The following is a 20,219-nucleotide window of genomic DNA, read 5'->3' as shown; positions in this document are numbered from 1 at the left end:
GGATTTTTGTCACTTGTAAATCATCAACTAGATATTTGCTGGTTTAAATTGAGTTCAATATAGCTATTTCCCTCATTGCTTCCTTGACAGTTCTACTGATGAATCTGTCCCATAAGGCAAGGCATAAATATATCAGATGTTCTGTTTTTGTTAGACTTTGACTTCCAGAAGAACCATCTAGCAGCATCTAGATGAGTGAGGAGGGAAATATCTTGAAAAGAAAAAGAAAAACATTTTAATTGGCACCAGTGCACTTGGCAACAACTGGGATACCATGATAGCTCATACATGGTGTTTGCTAAATAAACCAGGAAGCAACTGCAGTGAACGACTCGAAGATGTTGGCAGTTATGCCATTAAAACAGCACTGCTGACTCATTCCTGTTGATGATGGTATTTAGAAATGCAAAGATCCACTTCCCAGACCACTCTGAATGTCTTATACACACAAAACGTAGTATTAAATCTCAAGTAGGCAAAATCAATCCTAGCAATCCTGAGTGGCAAAGAATAACTGATAACCAGTGTTGAAGAGGTGAGATGATACCAGGACTATTGTGAAAATAACTCAAAAGAGTTTAACACAGAAGTAAAATTTTTAGGGTCAGAACTTTTAAGCTTGACAGAGATGGGAGCTGGTTGGGTGAGGATAAGAGCGGGAGCCAGGTGGTTGCCATCAATTACCGTTGGCATTTGTGTTCCTTGTTGTAGGCAGGCTGGTGCGAAGTGAAGCAAGCTTAATGTCCCAGCAGCGAAATGAACAATTCTCAGTGGTTTGTGTTTTCAGTTACAAATACACCACTTCCTAGAATTAGGACAGACCTAACTTTATGTAAATTTATTTTTTAATAAGATTGATTGTTTAATGTGCAACTAACATAAAACATTTCCACGTGATGAAAACTTTTCAGATCTTACTCTCTTAGTAACGTTCAAATATACAGTATTGTTAACTACAGTCATTATGTTGTACATTACATCCCTAGAACTTGTTTATCTTGTAATTGGAAGTTTTTACTATTTTATGAAATAGCCTACAGACATATTTTAAGGCATTATTAATATATTTTTAAAATATGTACTCTTACTTATCCAGACTCTGTCTCTCTGGACTCCAGTTCATTCAGTTTATTTACCGGGAGATTATTTAAAATATTTACAACACTAAAAAAATTATTTTGGGGTATTTGTTTTGTAGCGATAGGTAACTAATACATAAAGGTCTAGTTGAAGTAGGCATATAACTATATATTTTTTTAGTTCTTGAGGTTTGTGGTACATATATTTAATTGTGTTCTGTATTTGGGGTGAATTAAACTTTCTAAGCTTCAGTTTCATCATCTTAAAATAGGGATAAATATATCACCTATTTGCTTTAAACAGTTACTTTTTAAAACAAACAAAGTATATACTTAGCAGAGTATCTTACAAATATCAAGCAATCTGTAAGTGTAAGCTATTTTCAATTAATAAACTACACCATGGTAATTAGTGTGGCTAGTAGGAACTGAATATCTGGTCTTCCTTTTGGAAGGGCATGTGTAAGGTTAAGCCTCGTAAAACACTATATTTAGAAACCATATGGCCACAGCTCAGTCCTCTAACTTCCTTTTTTATTTTAAGATTATTTGTTTGTTTGTTTGTTTGTTTAGAGAGCATGTGCAGGGGAGGGGCAGAGAGAGAGAGAATCCAAGCAGGCTCTGTGCTGTCAATACGGAGCCTGACTCAGGGCTCTGATCCCATGAACCATGAGCTCAGGACCTGGGCCAAAATCAAGAATCAAATGCTCAACTGACTAAGCCACCCAGGCACCCCATCTAACTTTCTTAAATCAAGTGCCCAGTAAGAATTAGACCAATCTTTTTGTAATGCATAGATACCCCATCTGATCACCTGGTGTTCTCATACACGTGTAGACACCAGCTTAAACTCATTAACTTGGGATCCTGGGGGCTAGTGGGTGGAAATCAGCATTTAAAAAGAGCTCTGCTGGTGATTCTCATGTATATTAAAGTTTGGGAAACACTAGTTAATAATTTCTAGAAACAGGTTTAAAAGTTTTGGGAATTATAGACCTGCATCTTTTAACTGACAGAAGCTTGTGGCAGAAAGCTATAGATGGCCCTTATATATGCAATACCTATTTCTCCTTTTTTTTCCTTAAGCTTTTATTTTTAAGTCATCTCTACACCCAACGTGGAGCTTGAACTCACAACCCAAGATCAAGACTCTTGTGCTCCACTGGCTGAGCCAGACAGGCACCCCTTTGGTACCTACTTCTGCTAAACTCTCTAAGTTGCAGGATCCAGCTGGAGTTTCTTGGTAAGCTATTTGAATTTTCTTATATTCAGATCATGGTCCAGTCTAACCAAAATATCCAGTAATGCTGTATGAACATTATGGTTTAGCTAACTTTCCACATTATTTGCTAAAGCTTGTGGGTACCACCTTCTCAATTTTAAAGCATTCTTTTAGGGTGATCATCTTTCAGTGTGAAATTAGGTCATTTTTTTCCTACAAACAATGTTTTCTGTATGTGGTAATGTTGGTTGCAGGAAAATTGATGTATGTAAAAATGTTGGTGGTTTTGATAACATCTATTAGCTAGCTTCTTGAAGAATATTTGGCTGTGGCAGAGTTTTCTTTGTGGTTAGAGAAGAAATCAGTTTTCTGTGTACTATTATGCTGGCAACTGCCTGTGCTAACTTATGACTCTCAAAGCTAAGTGTCATATTTGATAAAGGACTAGTATGCACAATATATAAAGAATTCTCATGATACACAAATCAAAAAACCCAATGAAAAACTGTGAAAATATTTTAACAAACACTTCACCAAAGAAGATATATGGGTGGCAAATAAACACATTACTAATAAACACCATTAGTCATTAAGAAAATGCAAATTAAAGCTCTAATGAGATACTCCTACACACCTATTAAAGGGTAGAAAAAAAAAGAAATAAAGAAAAAACATACTAACTATATAATATCAAGTCCTGGCAAGGGTGTGGAGATCTCATGCATTGCTGGTGGGAATGCAAAATGATACAGCCACTTTAGAAAATAATTTAGTAGTCTCATAAAGCTAACTATTTACCACATGACCCAACAATCCTGTTCATAGGTTATTTACCTACCCAAGAAAATGAAAATATATGTTCACACAAAACACCTGTACATGAATGTTCATAGCAGCATTAAAAATAGCCAAAAAGTGGAAAAAACTAGATGTTCATCAACTATTGAATGGATAAACAAACTGTGGTACATTCACAACGGACTGCTAACCGGCAATAAAAAACCCTATTGATATATGAAACAACATGGATTAATCTCAAATACAGTATCCTAAGTGAAAGAAACCAGACTCAAATGGCTACTTACTGCATGATTCCATTTATATGACAATCTGGAAATAGCAAAATTATTGAGACAGAAAACAGATGAATGGTTGCAGGGGCTGATGGGGAGGAGGCTGACTACAAAGGGGCATTTTTTTTAGGTCATGGAAATGTTTTATATCTTGATTGTGGTGGTGGTTACATGACCGTATGTGTTTGTCAGAATACAATAGTTAGGTTTTACTGTATGTAAATTATACTAAAAAACATGATAAAAAAAAAGGCAGGTGCACAAATGTGGACATAGACTGATCTGACACACAGTGCTTTTTTGAATTTGAATTCCAGTTAGTATGTGAGGCTTCCAGTATTAAAACTCTGACAACAGGCATTCTGAATAAGTATTTCTAGCAGGCATTTTGCGGGACAGTTCCAGCTTCTTAAGCTGTAAGATGGACCAACGGTGTTAGAAACAAAACCTAGGTCTGATGTAGAGTCTCCAGACATGGCTCCTTATGGTGAGGAACAAAATAAATCTGGCCCCAAGATGCTGCCTTTCATCCCTTCCCTGCAACCCAACCAGCCATGCCATCATCAGGATCCTAATGACTCTTGTGGGGTTTCTCTGCTTAGATCTCAGGTTATTTAACGGATATTTTAGGCCTTTGAGGGGGTCCCTGGACACTACTTGAGGATGAAAAGCTCATCAGGAGAAAATTGTACAATATGTTTGCTCATGAATGCAACTGATTGAGCCAGTGAATTTGCCAGTCAGGTGATGAGCAGAACAGTGGACCTTGCAATAGATATAGTATTTCATCTATTATTCAGGTATTTTTTTGTCTTAATTTTGCTTTTAATTGCATTCATTACAAAATACCTTGAGGGTTTGTAAAAAAAAAAAAAAAAGTAAGTGGGACAAAACACTGGAAATCTCAGTTTTCAGCTAAAACAGAAATTATATTTTAGTTCAACATGTACGTCCTATGATTTTACTTCATGTAAGATAAATGTATTTAATTCCTTTGAATCACACCTGAATATCCATTTCCTAGAAAAATCTACAATTAATTTTCTCAGGCTTAACTGATGGCTCTTCAAGATCCATTCAATATTTTATCAAAACTCAGGATTTTAATCCATTGAATCTATTTTCTTTTACACAAAAACTGACATACTTACCTGTGCTAGAACAATGTCCTCAGACTAGACTAGCCCTTTGGAATTATGCTGCTCTTCCCAGACTGAAAAAGTAATAGGAAAGGCCAAGTTTGGGAACCCATTCACCAGCCTGGTCTAGCTCTCTTAACAAGAAACCCCTTTGCCCCTTTCATGAAGATGGCACCGAAGGCGAAGAAGGAAGCCCCTGCCCCTCCCAAAGCCGAAGCCAAAGCAAAGGCTTTGAAGGCCAAGAAAGCAGTGCTGAAAGGCATCCACAGTCATAAAAAAAAGAAAATCCGCACATCACCTACATTCCGATCATCCAAGACACTGCGTCTCCGAAGACAGCCCGAATAGCCTTGAGAGAGTGCCCCCAGGAAAAACAAGCTTGACCATTATGCCATCATCAAGTTCCCCATGACTACCGAGTCAGCCACGAAGAAAAGAGACAACAACACTCTTGTGTTCATTGCGGATGTCAAGGCCAACAAGCACCAGATCAAACAGGCTGTGAAGAAGCTCTATGACATTGACATGGCCAAGGTCAACATTCTGATCAGGCCCGATGGAGAAAAAAGAAAGCATATGTTTGACTGGCTCCTGAGTATGATGCTTTGGATGTTGCCAACAAAATTGGGATCATCTAAACTGAGTCTAGCTGGCTAAATCTAAATTTTTTCATCATAAAAAAAAAAAAAAAGAAAAAAGAAACCCCTTTCTCATTTGGAAAACACAGGCCATCCCCTCTCTGCTTAATAATCATTTATATTTTGCAGGAAACATCTAAGTTCGTGGCTGAATTATCGAGAGAAGCTCATTGAAGCCAATGAGTTTCAGTATGAGGAATGAGAGCTGCTAGAAGTAGGAAAGTGGATGGGTGAGGCTTATACGCAAATTCATGAAATAGGGCTTAGTTTCACTTTGTGCATTCTCTAATCTGAAACACTCATCTGCTTTCGCCAGGTGATTACCTCTAAGGGATAAAAAGTTTGAACTTCCATAAGTACACTTGAGTTTTTATTTATTTTTTTAACATTTACTTATTTTTGAGAGACAGAGCATGAGCAGGGGAGGGGTAGAGAGAGAGGGAGATACAGAATCAGAAGCAGGTCCCAGGCTCTGAGCTGTTAGCACAGAGCCCAACACAGGGCTTGAACCCATTAACTACAAGATCATGACCTGAGCCAAAGTCAGACGCTTACCCAACTGAGCCACCCAGATGCCCCTACACTTGAGTTTTTAAATGGTAACTCACTGGTGGCAAGAACTTTAGATTACTTTCATAGTGTGAGGAAAGATGTATTTTTTTTTACTATAGGCACATTCTTTGGGCCACGCATTAGTCTACTATTTTATTAAGTACTTATTATTTGTCAAGCATTATTGGGCACTATGTGGGTGGAGGGAAAAGTTAGAGAAGGAGAGACCAAAATGACTAAGACTTATTTCCAAGGCTTAAATCCAAGTACCTTACAATTTAGCGGGTGCAAAATATAGTGCATCTTTATTAAGAATTTTTGTTCCCATGGAACTTTGATTAGTTTGAAGTCAAGGGAGAGAAGACCCTTGTTATATCCCAGGTGGGTAGATAGTACTTTATTTAGTGTATTTAGAGATTCAACAGTTCCTGAGCATCTCAAAGATTCAGTCTTGCACTGGCCAATGTAACAGATAAGGAAAGATCTTTGCTTTGAGTGGAGGTATATGCAGGTCTTTCAGAGTACTAGGTTTAAATCCAGATCTGCAATTTAATAGCTGATGTGACTCTGGATGAGTTATTTAACTTCTCCATACCTTGGTCTTCTCATTTATAAAAACAGGATAATAGCAGTATCTCATTGAGCTGTTAAGTGAGTTAAATACACACATACATGTAAAAACTTAATTTAGTGCTTGGCATAGGGTAGATGATCAATGAATATAAGTCATTACTATTATTACAGTCTCCTTGGGGAGACAGAACCATAGGAAAGGACTTGAAAACACAGATAATAACATATAAGTGATAACATACCAAGGAATATCATATGAATAGCTACATGCTTTGCAGCAATAAAATAAATAGCCTCCAAAACATGTTTCATTACTCCAAAACTCTGTTGCAATAAGTCTCAGGTGAGCATCCAGATTATTCCAGGCTAAAGTCATGATGTTTTTGAAATTCAGCACTTAAGGTGCAAAAGTAAACAATAGATTGGGCAAGGACCTGGAGAGAAAAGGCAGTCTTTGTGGTGGGGCCTGGTTTATACTTCGTGATTATAAATTTCCCTTGACAGCTTTTAGTGGGAGTGGCTGTCTTGCAAAATTCCAAGAGAAATGTTTTCTGGACAGTATTACTTATCTTTGGAGCAGGTTGCCACCTGCATTACTTTTAGAGGACACCACCCCAGCTTTTATTTTTCCCAGATGTCTGATGTCTAAAACCTTACAGGTTATTTACTTTCACTTACTAATCATTTTTCTTCCCCAGTTGAAAGGCAAACATCTCTGATGGAGGAGTCAAGATCCAACACTCCACTGTCCAATCCTTATACTCATTCTCACTTTGCCACTGTGGCTACTTTGATATACAACCTAACCCTTGAATCCAGACTGTCTTGTATGGATCTCTGTCTCTTACGACTGTATATATTCTCCAGTCTTGTTTGTAAATTCCTCCAGGGTAGAAATTATGGCAAAAGATTTTGCAAAATACTAGTTTATCTTGACCGTTTTTACTTCCTACCTTAAACCTGTATAGCACAATTCAACATCAAAAATAGGTGAATAGTAAATAGTAAATTATTGTTGATTATTATGGCCTGGTTTCCTTTCCCATAATTCTGGACTGTAATGTGTTCTCTAGTATTTTCAGAACTAGAAATTATGGAGCAGACTGTGATTGCAGCAGACAGTTCCAAACCTTCTGGAATCACTGTGAAAGGCAACAGAAGACTACAAATTAAGGAGGAAAAAAAAAAAAAAAAAACAACTCTGAAAAATCTCAGAAACTGATCTTTACTGACCAAGAATCTTAAGATACAGATGAACAGACTTACTAAATTGAAAAAGAGTCCTATTTTCTTCCCATAGCAAACATTATCTAGTAAAATTTATGTTTACTTTGGGTGAATCTATAGTTAGCAAGGCCCACTCATAAGGTATTTCAATACCTTGCTTGGCCTTTCAGTACTCAAAACACATGGAAATGAGTCATTAGTATGGAAAGCTGCTCTATATAATCTTCTAAAACAAATCCATGTTTGTTTTCTCTGTAGAGATTTAAAAAAAAATTTGTTTTCAGGTAAACTTTATGCCAAATATGGGGGGCTCAAACTTAGGACCCTGAGATCAAGAGTCACATGCTCTACTGACTGAGGTAGCCACACACCCCAAATCCAGGGTTTTGATCTAACAACAGACTTTATTCCCTAATTTTACGTCTAATTTTGTTGTCTGTTTTTGTGAGTTTAGAATTTAGTGTGTTTGGCAAAAAAATACATCACCAAAAAACAAGTCATTTTTTCTTTTTACTGAATACTGATTTTGAGAAAATATATTCAAGGTAAAGGGAAAGAATTGCTGGGGAGGCCTTTATAGCTCTTAATTTGGGTTAGTCAAAAAAAAAAGTGGAGCTTAGGGAATGGCAGTGGGGTTAAAGCTTCTGACTTCAGCTCAGGTCATGATCTCATGGTTGCCGAGTTTGAGCCCCACATCGGCTCACTGCTGTTAGCACAGAGCCTGCTTTGGATCTTCTGTCTCCCTCTCTCTCTGCCCCTCCTCTACTCAGGCTCTCTCTCAAAATATAAACATTTGGGGCACCTGGGTGGCTCAGTCGGTTAAGCATCCAACTCTTGGTTTCGTCCCAAGTCTCAGTCTTCTGCCCCTCTCCTGCTCGTTCTCTCTCTGTCTCTGAAAAATAAATAAACATATATATATATATATTTATTATATACTTATATATACATAAACATCCAAAAAACAAGATACCTTGGAGTCATTCGAACAAAAAGCAGGAGCTACTTTTGTGTTTTGTGGAAAGGGAAATGGAAATTTGGGATACAGAGGAAGACTCGCCTAGGACACTGTTATTAGGACTTATAAGTAAGTCATAGCACTCTCCAAAAATCTGAAAATGAAATGGATCAGGGTTTTCCCATTTTTGCCCAAGGTGAGTTATCTGGGACCTGCGTTTATTTGAGTAAATTAATTGAGTTTTTACCTCTAATATGGAACGGGGTACCTTACCAGGTGAGGGGTAGGATGGAAGGGAAGCCGGGAAAACAAGTTCAAAGACATAAAAGGATTTGCCCAAGTCTATCAGTAAGTTTCTAAGAGAACCCGGTTTCCAAATCGGTGTACCTGGCAGTACCAGCTGCCTGAGAGACTGAAGCAAGGCAGACGTGACTCTAGGGTTAAACTCCATTAAGGTAGCATGCACCTCAAGGGCTGTGTGAGGGCTTCTCAGAAGAGGCCAACTTTGTGTATTTCCATAAGACTAGAGCAAAACCCTTATCTCGGGGCCTAGGAAACAATGAAACAGGCTAAAAGTATGCTTAAAACACACTGAGCGAAGTTCATTAACGACACTTAAAATTGACTTTAGAAAGAATATAACTTGCTTCTCCTTTTTCTACTGCAAATTAAAAATAATGTAATGAAAAGAAGCATTTTTGACTGAATTTCAAAGAGCAGGATGCAAAGGGTAAGGCGGGTGAGGAGAAAGAGAAAGAACAAGGAGGTGGGTCCGCGTTAACAGCACCTCGGGCTCCGCTTCTGGCAGTATCCGGGGAGAAAGTGCTCGTTTCCAGTCCCGCCACACCCCGGGTAGGGCCCCGCCTCAGAGCTCCCGAAGGATCCTCGCCTTAGCCCCGCCTCCGTCCAGCTTGGCTCCATCCCGCTCCGGCAGTCTGAGCTGCTGCCGCGAGTCAGGGAGAAGCGAGGCGGGACTTCCGGCGTTTGAAAAACTTCCGGCGGGAACCGGAAGATGCGGTCACACACAGAATCCCGGGCCTTCTGACTCGCCGGGCGGGAAGGTGAGCTGAGCGTCCGCCTTGGCGGTGTTCCTGCGGGCTCGCGTGAACCCGGCGCCCGGGCTCCGGTAGTTTTGGGGCCATTTAAAAAATTCTAAGCGCTCATTTGGGAAATAACATCCCTTTTTAAAGTGAGAAATGTCATTACATATTACGGTCTGCGGTATCTTCCAACCTACACCCGGAAAACCCCTCCTAGCTGCCGCGTGTCACCTGGCGCGTCTTCTCAGTCAAATCGCAGCTCTTAGCACGTAGGGACAGACGTGGGAAAACCCAGGCAAACCTAGCTTGTTTCCACACCTCAAGTTATCGGAGATGGGGGAGGAAGCACCCTTTTTACCATCAGATCATGGCCTTGTCTGCATCATCCGCATCCTCAGCAGCGTGTCTGGCATTTGGAGGCGCTGAATAACTCGAGGGAAGGAATGAATGGGAACTCTCTAGGCAACTTTCCTTAAACCTCCCCCGCGCTAGCATGTTATACTATAATGTTTGTGGAATGGGAAACAAGGCTGGTCTTGCTGTTTGGGGCTTTGGATTCTACCTACATAATTAGAACATTCCCTTTGAGTAAACCATCTCATCTACTGGATCTCAGGCTTCTTATTCATTAGGGGGGTGGGGAAGGACTGTCTGATTTCTTAGGATCTTTACAGGTCTGTTACTTTGTATTATGTAGGGATCTTTGCTGACATTCCAAGCACTTCTGTTTGTACCTTGGGGAAACTTCTTCAGCTGCCTCTTAAAAAGTTGTTCCCCTCTGCTCTTAACATTTCTAATTGTGGTTTTCCCATTTTTAAAGTAATATTTATGTGTGTGCAGGTTTCTTCACACCCCCTTCCCGATTTTCACTCACCCTAATTTAGTGCCTTCTCCCTTAGGACCATCACAGCAACTGATTTTGAATATGCTCTTGTGTCCACAGAGATAAGACAGCGTTGAGAGGGAAAGATCTTAAGCCACTAAGAATAAGAATGTTCTTCTGTACCATCACTTTTTCAAAAAGAAAACAATGAGTGCCATGTGTGATATTGCCTAATAGTTATGGGGAAAAATGTATATTCCTTTATAGAGACCATTTTGTATATATTCTTATGTTCATTTAATACACGTATGTTATAGGGTAGCTATTAAACGCTAAGCTCTGTGTTATGCAGAAAAAGGCAAATGTGGTTTCTTCCTTCATGGTGTTTACTGTCATGAAGTAAACATGGGGGATGCAGACAATAAACAAGGATAATTCTAGATTATGTTATATAGTACTGTATAAAGGAAATAAATAGGGTCCTATAATAATACTATATTTTGGAAACCCATTTTAGGCCTAAAATGCTGAGCTGTAAGAAATGAGAAAGAGCTAGTCCATTGATAAGCATCGGGAATAGTGTTCCAGAGTGAACCTGAGATGGCAAAGAATCGTGGTTCATTCAGGGACTGAAAGAATGTTGTAACTGGCTGAAGAGCTGCAACAAATGGTAAATGTGGTTAGAAAGACAGGCAGGGGGCAGTCCTGTAGGGCATTTTAGAAGGTCATGGTAAAAATATGATTTGATTCTAAGTGGAGGATGGAGTGGGAAGTGGGAATGGTTTTTAAGCATTTTCTAAATGATCTTTTGGGTTCATATGTGGAGAATGGGTAGTAGAGGCAAGAGTGGAAGCAGGGAAGCCAGTTAAGAGGTTATTATAGTCTAGATAAGAGATATGGGGACTAAAGAGATCATAGAAATGTAAGCTGTATTTTGGAGGAAGAATTTATGTTGCTTATTAGTAGACTGGGAGATGACAGGAAAAAAAGATTTGCAAGGCTTTAGCTTAGCAAATGAAACTTTGGAGGATGATAGATGTATTATCTTGGTTGTGGAGATGTGTATACATATTCCAAAACTTACCATGTTTGTACAGTTTAAGCATGTATAATTTATTGTATGTCATTTATAGCTCAGTGAAGCTGTTAAAATTTTTCCAAGGTTCTGGCTTAGCCACCTATTTAGATGGATGATGGTGCCATTTACTGAGATGGGAAAGACCGGTAGAAATGGGTTTTAAGACAAGAAATGGTTATCAAGATTTCATTGTGGGTATGTTACATTTTAGGTAAGTATGAGGCATCTACATAGTTTCTTAGGCAATATGAATAATTTATTATGTAAATCTGAATCTTAGGCAAGATTTGGGTTGGAGGTATTAGGATTGTTAATAAGTAGGTGATACAGATATTTAAAAGCATGGAAATGGATGGAATTTTGGTTAACTGAATGAGTCCTATGATATGAAGACGGGAACTTGGGAGGAGTGGAGATGGAGAAACAGCTCCTAGAAACATCAGTCTTTAAACTTGAATATGTATACCCTTGGGAGTATACCTGGCATAGGCAGTTTTGAAAAAATAATTTCTAGGTCCTTAGCTTCTATATATACTCTTTCTAGAACTAGTCTGAAACTGGCCTCCGTGCTCAAGCATATTCTCCTTCCCCACCTCCCTTTTCAAATTCATATTTTTCTTCTTGTCAGAGGATAAGTTTACATCTTACTCATCATTCAATGGTAACATTGCTTCCAGGGTACCTAATAAAGGGGAATTTGGACATATTTGTTTCGGGAAAGAACAATATTTGTTTAATGGTTACTCAGAATTTTATGAGATTACCATGGGTGTGTCTACCCCTATTTTAAACACATTTCTGTTAAAGTGTGGAGTGAGAATTGGTGCATGGTGGTCTGTATGGGAATGTTCTGAATTCCGGTATATTGTAGAATGGAGAGGTGTGAGTAGATGCTCTAGTTGGGTTGTTTGTTGGGGGAATTTAGTATCTTCAGGTTTTTATTTTTGGGCTGGTCAGATTCTCCAGAGAAGAGCCTTTCCATTTTCCTCCCTGGAGAAAAGGTCTGACTAGGAGCTTAGTAGCAGAAGAGGACTGGTGGGGAGGGGTCCTCTTCATTTACTGTTTGGTCTGTATGTTTCTCATGCCCACAACTGTATTTGGTGTCCTGTAGTCTAAGGATGGTTTTATTCTTTCCAGACTTTTTCCCCGGGCAGTTGCTTAATAGCATGAAGTGGAGTAGGGCCTCTAGAGATATTTCTTTGCCTTAGACAACTTACACCAGCCCTTAGTCCCTTCATTCTTAGTTCCAAGGTATCAGGTACTGCTTCTTGTGATTTTTTTGATGATAGTGCAGAATAAATTGGTTTAGTTCTGAAGCACTCCCACTGCTGACTTGGAATTTTAATTTTTATATAGTGAAATCTGTTTGTCTTTTGGCTTTTGAAATTTTGAGTTATGCCTAGGAAAACTTTTCTTCCCCTACCTCCACTCTAAATTATGAAAATGGTCATATTTATTTTCTGTAGTACTTTTGTAGTTTTATTTTTTTTAATGAAATTTTTTTTATTTTAGAGAGAGAGCACATGAGTCGGGGAGAGGAGCATAGGGAGAGAGAGAGAGAGAGAGAGAGAGCGAGAGAGAGAGCTTTTTAAAAAATTTTTATTTATTTTAGCGAGAGAGAGCTCGAGCAGGGAGAGGGGCAGAGAGAGAGAGAGAGAGAGAGTCTTAAACAGTCTCTATGTTTTGCACAAAGCCTGACTTGGGGCTTAATCTTGTGACCCTGAGAGTATGACTTGAGCTGAAGTTAAGAGTCAGACCCTCAACTGACTGAGGCACCCATGTGCCCCTTGTAGTTTTATTTTGTACATTTTATTTTTAATTTATTTTTTATTTTTTGACTATCTCTTTTACATTTATTTTTTAATTATTATTTTCTCTTTTTTAAAATTTAAATTTTAGGTAACATACAGTACAATATTGGTATCAGGAGTAGAATTCAGTGATTCATTATTTATATACAACATCCAGTGCTCATCACATGTGCCCTTTTTGGTACCCATCACCCATCTAGACCATCTCCTACCCATCTCCCTCCATCAACCTATAGTTTGTTCTCTATTATTAAGAGCCTCTTGTGGTTTGTTTCCTTCTTTTCCCCCTCTTCCCATATGTTCATCTATTTTGTTTCTTAAATTCCACATGTGAGTGAAATTATATGGTATTTGTCTTTCTCTGATTGACTTATTTTGCTTAGCATAATACATTCTAGCTCCATGTTGTTGCAGATGGCAAGATTTCACTTTTTTGATGGCTAAGTAATATTCTATTGTGTATATATACCACAACATCTTTATCCATTCATTAGTCAGTGGATATTTGGGCTCTCTCCTTAGTTTGGCTATTGTTGATAATGCTGCTGTAAACATTGGGGTGCATGTACCCCTTCAAATCTGTATTTTGGTTTTTATCCTTTAGGTAAATACCTAATAGTTCAGTTGCTGGATCATAGGGTAGTTCTATTTTTAGTTTTTTTTTTTTTTTTTTGAGGAACCTCCATACTGTTCTCCAGAGTGGCTGCACCAGTTTGCATTCCCAGCAACACTGAAGAGGGTTCTCCTTTCTCTGCATCCTTGCCGACACCTGTTATTTCTTGTGTTGTTAATTTTAGCCATTCTGACAGGTGTAGGGTGGTATCTCATTATTGTTTTGATTTGTATTTCCCTGATGATGAGTGGTGTTGAGCATCTTTTCATGTGTCTGTTAGCCATCTGGATGTCTTCTTTGGAAAAATGTCTGCTCATGTCTTCTGCCCATTTCTTAACTTGTTTTTTGGATGTTGACTTTGGTAAGTTCTTTGTAGATTTTTGGATACTAACCCGATATCAGATATGCTTTTTTGCAAATATCTTCTCCCATTGTGTAGGCTGCCTTTTAGTTTTGTTGATTGTTTTCTTCACTGTGCAGACTTTTATCTTTATGAAGTCCCATTAGTTCATGTATACTTTTGTTTCCCTTGCCTTGAGTGATATGTCTGGTAAGACGTTGCAGTGGCTGAGGTTAAAGAGGTTGCTGCCTGTGTTCTCCTCTAGGATTTTGATGGTTTCCTAGCTCACATTTAGGTCTTTCATCCATTTTGAATTTATTTTTATGTATGGTGTAAGAAAGTGGTCCAGTTTCATTCTTCTGCATGTCGCTGTCCAGTTTTCTCAACACCATTTGTTGAAAGACTTGTCTTTTTTCTATTGGATATTCTTTTCCTGCTTTGCTGAAGATTGATTGACCATATAGTTGTGGGTCCATTTCTGGGTTTTCTATTCTGTTCCATTGATCTTTGTGTCTGTTTTTTGTGCTGGTATCATATTGTCTTGATGATTACAGCTTTGTAATATAGCTTGAAATCCAGAATTGTGATACTTCCAGTTTTGTTCTTCTTTTTCAAAATTGCTTTGGCTATTTGGGGTCTTTTGAGGTTCTGTACTAATTTTAGGATTGTTTGTTTTAGCTCTGAGAAATATTTTGCACGTTTTAAATTATTAGTTGTGTGGAATATATTTTTGTTCAGGGTATGGCAGTAGGACTTAAATATTTGTTTTCCTCCAGAAGGATAGCTTGTTGTCTTAATACAACTTTTTGAACAACTCATTTCTGCCTTGATTTGAACTGGCACCCCATGATACACTAACTTTTTCTGTTTGTGTTTTTGTTTTGTTGTAGTCAAGTTCATATAACATAGAAATCAAAAGTTACCTATTCCTTTATGATCAGTATCTAGAAACACTTATTTGAAGAAGGCTGACTGGCATAAGCGTACAGTGCCACAAACAGAAGTGAAGGAAAAGATGGAAGATTATCCTGTCCACTTCCTGGAGACTGTTTTCCTTTTGTTCTCCTGGTTTACTCTGGGTGCACTCTTGACTAATCTGCAACTACTGGACTGAATTGAGCTAAAGAGCCGAGGGCACGTGTATGCTTTTGTGACAACCCCTTTGTATTTCTATGAAGCATTCCTTCTTCTTCTAAGTGGAAGTTAGAACTGGAGGCATTGTAACATGACTGGTTAAAGGGTTCCAAGCATGTCAGAGTCTAATGTAGATTTTAGGGTTTGACATACACTCTTTAGGTAATAAAATTTATTAGCTGAAGTAAATTTGCTGACTTCCTATATTGTAGGATGTCTCAGGTTATTTGTCTCCGTGTTTTGAAGAGCTGGTAACTATTTCTAGTGACATTAGTGATTATTTTTTATTTTCCAATAAGTCTTTTATTTAAATACCATAAACTAAGGGAATAGATGTTCTTGTTTTAAGAATAACGTGGCTGCCTTTTCAGTCCATCAACATTTATTTGACTGTCAACTTTATAGATAGGCCTTTATATTGTAAGAAGATATAAAAGTGGGAAAATACTTCTTATCCTTAAAATAGTTTGATAAAGGACTTTATAATTTGCTGTCTGATAAAACATCTAATAGTGCTTGCGGTATATTCACGCATGTAACTCTAAAAAAACCTAAAAGTTGTCACCCTACCGGAGCTTACATTTTTCCAAAGGTGACCCACATTCCTCAGGCTTTTGAAACCATTGGAAGGCTGTTAGCTGCTCTTATATTTGGTAGCCTCATAGGAGGGGAAACCGGTGTTTGGGCTTTTGAATACTTCTCATTTTTTTTCTGTGGCATTTTTTTTTAACAGCGGAGCTATTGGAGTGTTAGTTTTGAGTGGCACATCGCTTTGTAGACAACGTAAGTGATCAGTTATTCAGGTGATTCACATCATGCTGATTTTATCTTCTGTTTCTTCCAGATGTCATCATTGCCAAGAAGAGCAAAAGTCAAGGTCCAGACTGTGGTATCCAAAGATGAATTCTCTTCCTTCTCAGAGTTGTAAGCATATTGGTTTCCTATGGGGTTGGGAGAATGATGTATATTTTAAGGACAAATGCATTCTGTCACTTACTAATGTAAGTCATTTGGGTTGAGGAAGACTGTTGTCTTTTTCATTCATTCACGGGACAAATATTTATTGAACTCATGTTGTGTACCAGGCTCTGTTTCGGTGTTGGTGTTCAACTATTGAACAAGGAGAGAGAAAGTAACCAAGTATATACCATGATATTTACACTAGAGTGTAAGCTCCATGAGAGCAAGGAGTTTTTTGATATCACTTCAGAACAGGGTTTCTCAAAATCAGCACTATTGACCAGATAATTCTTTGCTGTGGAGACTGTCTTTTGTATTGTAGGATGTAGTAGAGACCAGGAATGCTGGTCTCTACTAACTAGTGCCAAAAGGATCTTCCCAGTTTGATAAAATTGTCCCAGTTGTGACAATCAAAAATGTCTCCAGACATTGCTGGATGTTCCCCAGGGGGATAAAATTGTCCTCAGTTGAGAGCCTCTGCTTTAGAGCACTGTACTGTATGTGCCCTGAAGTTATTTGTTAAATAGTGACTGATAAATATTACGCAGTAATAAGTACTCTAAAAGAACATTAAACAGGGCAAGGGATAGCATGGTGAGTGTTCTGGTCAGGAACCATCTTGGATACAGTATTCAGGAAACTTCTTTTGGAGGATGTGGCAAGAGATCTAAATGAGATTTGGAAGTAACAACTTGCAAGGATACGGGGATGGGTGTTCCACGTGGAAGGAGCAGCAAGTGCAAAGACCCCGAGGCAGGAATGAGTTTGGTGTGTTTAGGCAACAGCAAGACAAGGGTGGCCAGACAAGAGTCACCAAGGCTGAGAGTGACTAGAAATGAGATTGGAATGGATGGGACCTAATAGGCCTTGACAAGGTGTCAGCATCTTATTTTGAAGTTATCTAACTGGACCAACCTGATTTTGCTCCTAAGTGAGTCACAGATACACCAGGTGGAGTTGTCACACAAAGTAAACTTTATTTGCAACAAGTAAGGAGATCACTGGGAATATCTTGCAAAGCTGTGACTCCCCAAAAGAGGGTGAATAGGTACCTTTTGTTTAGGGTTAGGATGACAAGAGAAGCCTTGTCATTGTATGTGGAGGTGGGCATAAGGTCACACATGCACCTTAAGGAAACATGCCCATACATACATTGCATGTTATGTAAGTGAGGCATGTGGCCCTCCTTGGGTGGAGGTTTTAGTATTATAACAAGGTAAAGGTAATTGCTGGACATTTCAGGGGTCACCCTAAGGTCTGTCTGTGCAGGTGCGAGTCAGGTTTAGCCCAAAGGGACTGGGTGGTCTGGCCCTGCAAGTGGTCTTGTCAGGGAAGTCCCATCACCTGAAGGGTGGTTTTGGGTTTCATTTGCCTGATTTAAGGGATAAGTTGCCAGAAAGAAGAACTTAAAGGAAAATGTAAGACGGGAAAAATGTTAGTACAAGCAAGTGGGCAGTAAAGGTTAGGTCTTGGGGTCTAGCTGGTGACAGGGGGTTGGGAAGCCATTGGAAGGTTTGGGCAGAGATGTGACATGATCCGGTTTACATTTGTAAAAGATCATTCTGGTTTCTTGGTGGAGAGCAGACTGTAGGGGAGCAAGAATGGAAGCAGGGGATCAGTTAAGGAGATTATTGTAGAAGTCTAGGGTCCTGGAAGTGAACGTGGTGAGAAGTCTAATTTGGGATATATATATTTATTTATTTAAGTTTATTTAGTTATTTTGAGAGAGAGAGAGAGAGCGCTGGAGAGGGGCAGAGAGGGAGAGAGAGAGAATCCCAAGCAGGCTCCACGATGTGGTCAGTGCATGGAGCCCGATGCGGGGCTTGAATTCACTAACCGTGAGATCATGACTAGAGCCGAAGTCGGATGCTTAACTGATTGAGCTACCCAGGCACCCTGGTGCTGGCTTTTTATGTAATTTAGGATGTTTCCTACAGCTATTTCCCACTCTTTACATTGGTTTGAGGAACTTCATTTAAATTAATTTGATTACCACTTAGGAAATTGTTAAAGTGCTTTCATTGGTATAATAGCAAATCTCACAGACTGTGGTGTGACACCACCCAGTAACTTGCGTTACATAATGAATGATTTCCTCTGTCTTGAGTGAATGTGTGTGTGTGTGTGTGTGTGTGTGCGCGCGCGCGCGTGTGCGCGCACACGCCTGTGGGTGCATGCGCTGTATAGGTGAGAGGGGAATGGAGACACCTGTGATTCATCGCATATCCGGACTATTTTTACATTGGCCTTTGATCAGCTCTTGTTTCAGTACTTAGCAATATGTATTCATAGCTTGTACTCACATCATTCCATTTTACATTAAACACCTCCTACTTTATTCTTTTTTTTTTTTTTTTTAAACGTTTATTTATTTTTGAGACAGAGAGAGACAGAGCATGAATGGGGGAGGGTCAGAGAGAGGGAGACACAGAATCCGAAACAGGCTCCAGGCTCTGAGCTGTCAGCACAGAGCCCAACGCGGGGCTCAAACTCAAGGACCGAGAGATCATGACCTGAGCCGAAGTCGGCCGCCCAACCAACTGAGCCACCCAGGCGCCCCCCTTATTCTTTTTTCAAGAAGCATGTCTTTTTGCCTTTAACATTTGGCTTCATTTTTCCTTCATTTTCTATCAATTTACTCCTAGATCATCTGCCTCTGAAGAAGATGACAAGGAAGATAGTGCCTGGGAGCCCGAAAAGAAAGTCCCCAGAAGTCGTAAGCAGCCTGTTCCCAAGGAATGCAAACCAAAGAGGGTGCGACGGGTAAAGAAGACCACCCTACAGATGAGTGATGGCTCGGAAGGTGTGGCTGTTAAGGAGGAGCTGGTAGGTGCTTTAGTTGGATGGAGAGAACACTGCAGTGCTTTCCTAATTGGCAACGCTACTTTCTTCTAACAGAGAAAAGGGTGAAGCAGGTAGATGACAAAACTTCTCGGGCAGTGGTATTCTCTGCTGTGGGCCTTAATAGTATTTATCATCAGGTCCACTGTATTGGAATGGAAAGGGTATTAATCAACTCACATATTTTTTGCTATAAGCAAACACTATATCTCTACCAAACTGGATTAAAAAAAAAAAGCCAAAAAATAAGTTATAGACTTTATTGCATTACAAAAAAATTAATGCATCTCCAAAATCATTCTCTGTGCTATTCCTTTAAATAACTGCTTCCATAGTACATTTGAAAGAATACTCTTAATATGTAACAGAAGCCTGACTTTCCAGGGACATATTTATTATGTATGGTTGGGGACATTACATTGTACTTTCCTGTGCCCTTGGATAGGGCTTTTATTTAAATCAGTCTTTTCTCCTATTATCCTCTGTTTCTTCATCTTTGCATACAAGCTTTTCACTGAACACACTTTTAATGGGTGAATGGGCATTACCTATAGCTGAGAAAGTGTTGACTTATATCATCTTGTTGGCAGAATTTGGAGGTTTTTTCATTAAGCATGGCATGGCTTTACTTAAAGGTAGCTTGATTGCCTAACCTATGAAATATCTCTTAGTTCAGTGGTTGTTGGTATTAGAGTCATAAACCCTTTGAGAATCTGATAAAAGTTATGAATGCTCTCTTCCCATGCCTGTCTTCTAAATTTTAAAGTATGGTTCAAGAAGTTACAGTTTAAGAAACCTTGTCATGGTGATTTCTTGATCCTTCCAATGATGCTCAGTTATATGTGTATAAGGGGAAAAGAGAATTCAAATAGAAAGTCTCTCACTTAAGAAACATTCTGGGGAGCACCTGGGTGGTTCTGTCAGTGAAGCGTCCGACTTCGGCTCAGGTCATGATCTTGCCGTCCATGATTTCGAGCTCTGTGTTGGGCTCTGTGCTGATACCTTGGAGCCTGGAGCCTGCTTCGGATTCTGTGTCTTTCTCTCTCTGTTCCTCCCCCGCTCACACTCTGTCTCTCTCTCTCAAAAATAAACAGAGATTAAAAAAAATTACATTTAAAATA

At 39.1% G+C, this 20,219-nt stretch overlaps 1 protein-coding gene and 1 pseudogene across 2 annotated transcripts in view; both read left to right on the top strand.

Moving 5' to 3' along the window:
- The first annotated feature begins 4,579 nt into the window (after positions 1 to 4,579).
- On the top strand, positions 4,580 to 5,151 carry LOC125936971 (60S ribosomal protein L23a-like; annotated as a pseudogene).
- Positions 5,152 to 9,469: 4,318 nt separating this feature from the next.
- The window catches only part of SRBD1 (S1 RNA binding domain 1), a 198,482-nt gene continuing 187,732 nt past the window's right edge, over positions 9,470 to 20,219 (top strand). For both annotated transcript variants that reach the window (XM_049651442.1, XM_049651441.1), the window contains exons 1-3: positions 9,470 to 9,519; positions 16,142 to 16,221; positions 18,903 to 19,083. In XM_049651442.1, the coding sequence (XP_049507399.1) occupies positions 16,142 to 16,221; positions 18,903 to 19,083 (261 nt within the window). In that variant the 5' untranslated portion in view covers positions 9,470 to 9,519. The remainder of the gene's footprint in view (positions 9,520 to 16,141; positions 16,222 to 18,902; positions 19,084 to 20,219) is intronic.

The sequence above is a fragment of the Panthera uncia genome (genome assembly GCF_023721935.1).
Source record: "Panthera uncia isolate 11264 chromosome A3 unlocalized genomic scaffold, Puncia_PCG_1.0 HiC_scaffold_11, whole genome shotgun sequence".
NCBI classification, from domain to species: domain Eukaryota; kingdom Metazoa; phylum Chordata; class Mammalia; order Carnivora; family Felidae; genus Panthera; species Panthera uncia.
This window is presented reverse-complemented; position numbering and strand designations above follow the sequence as displayed.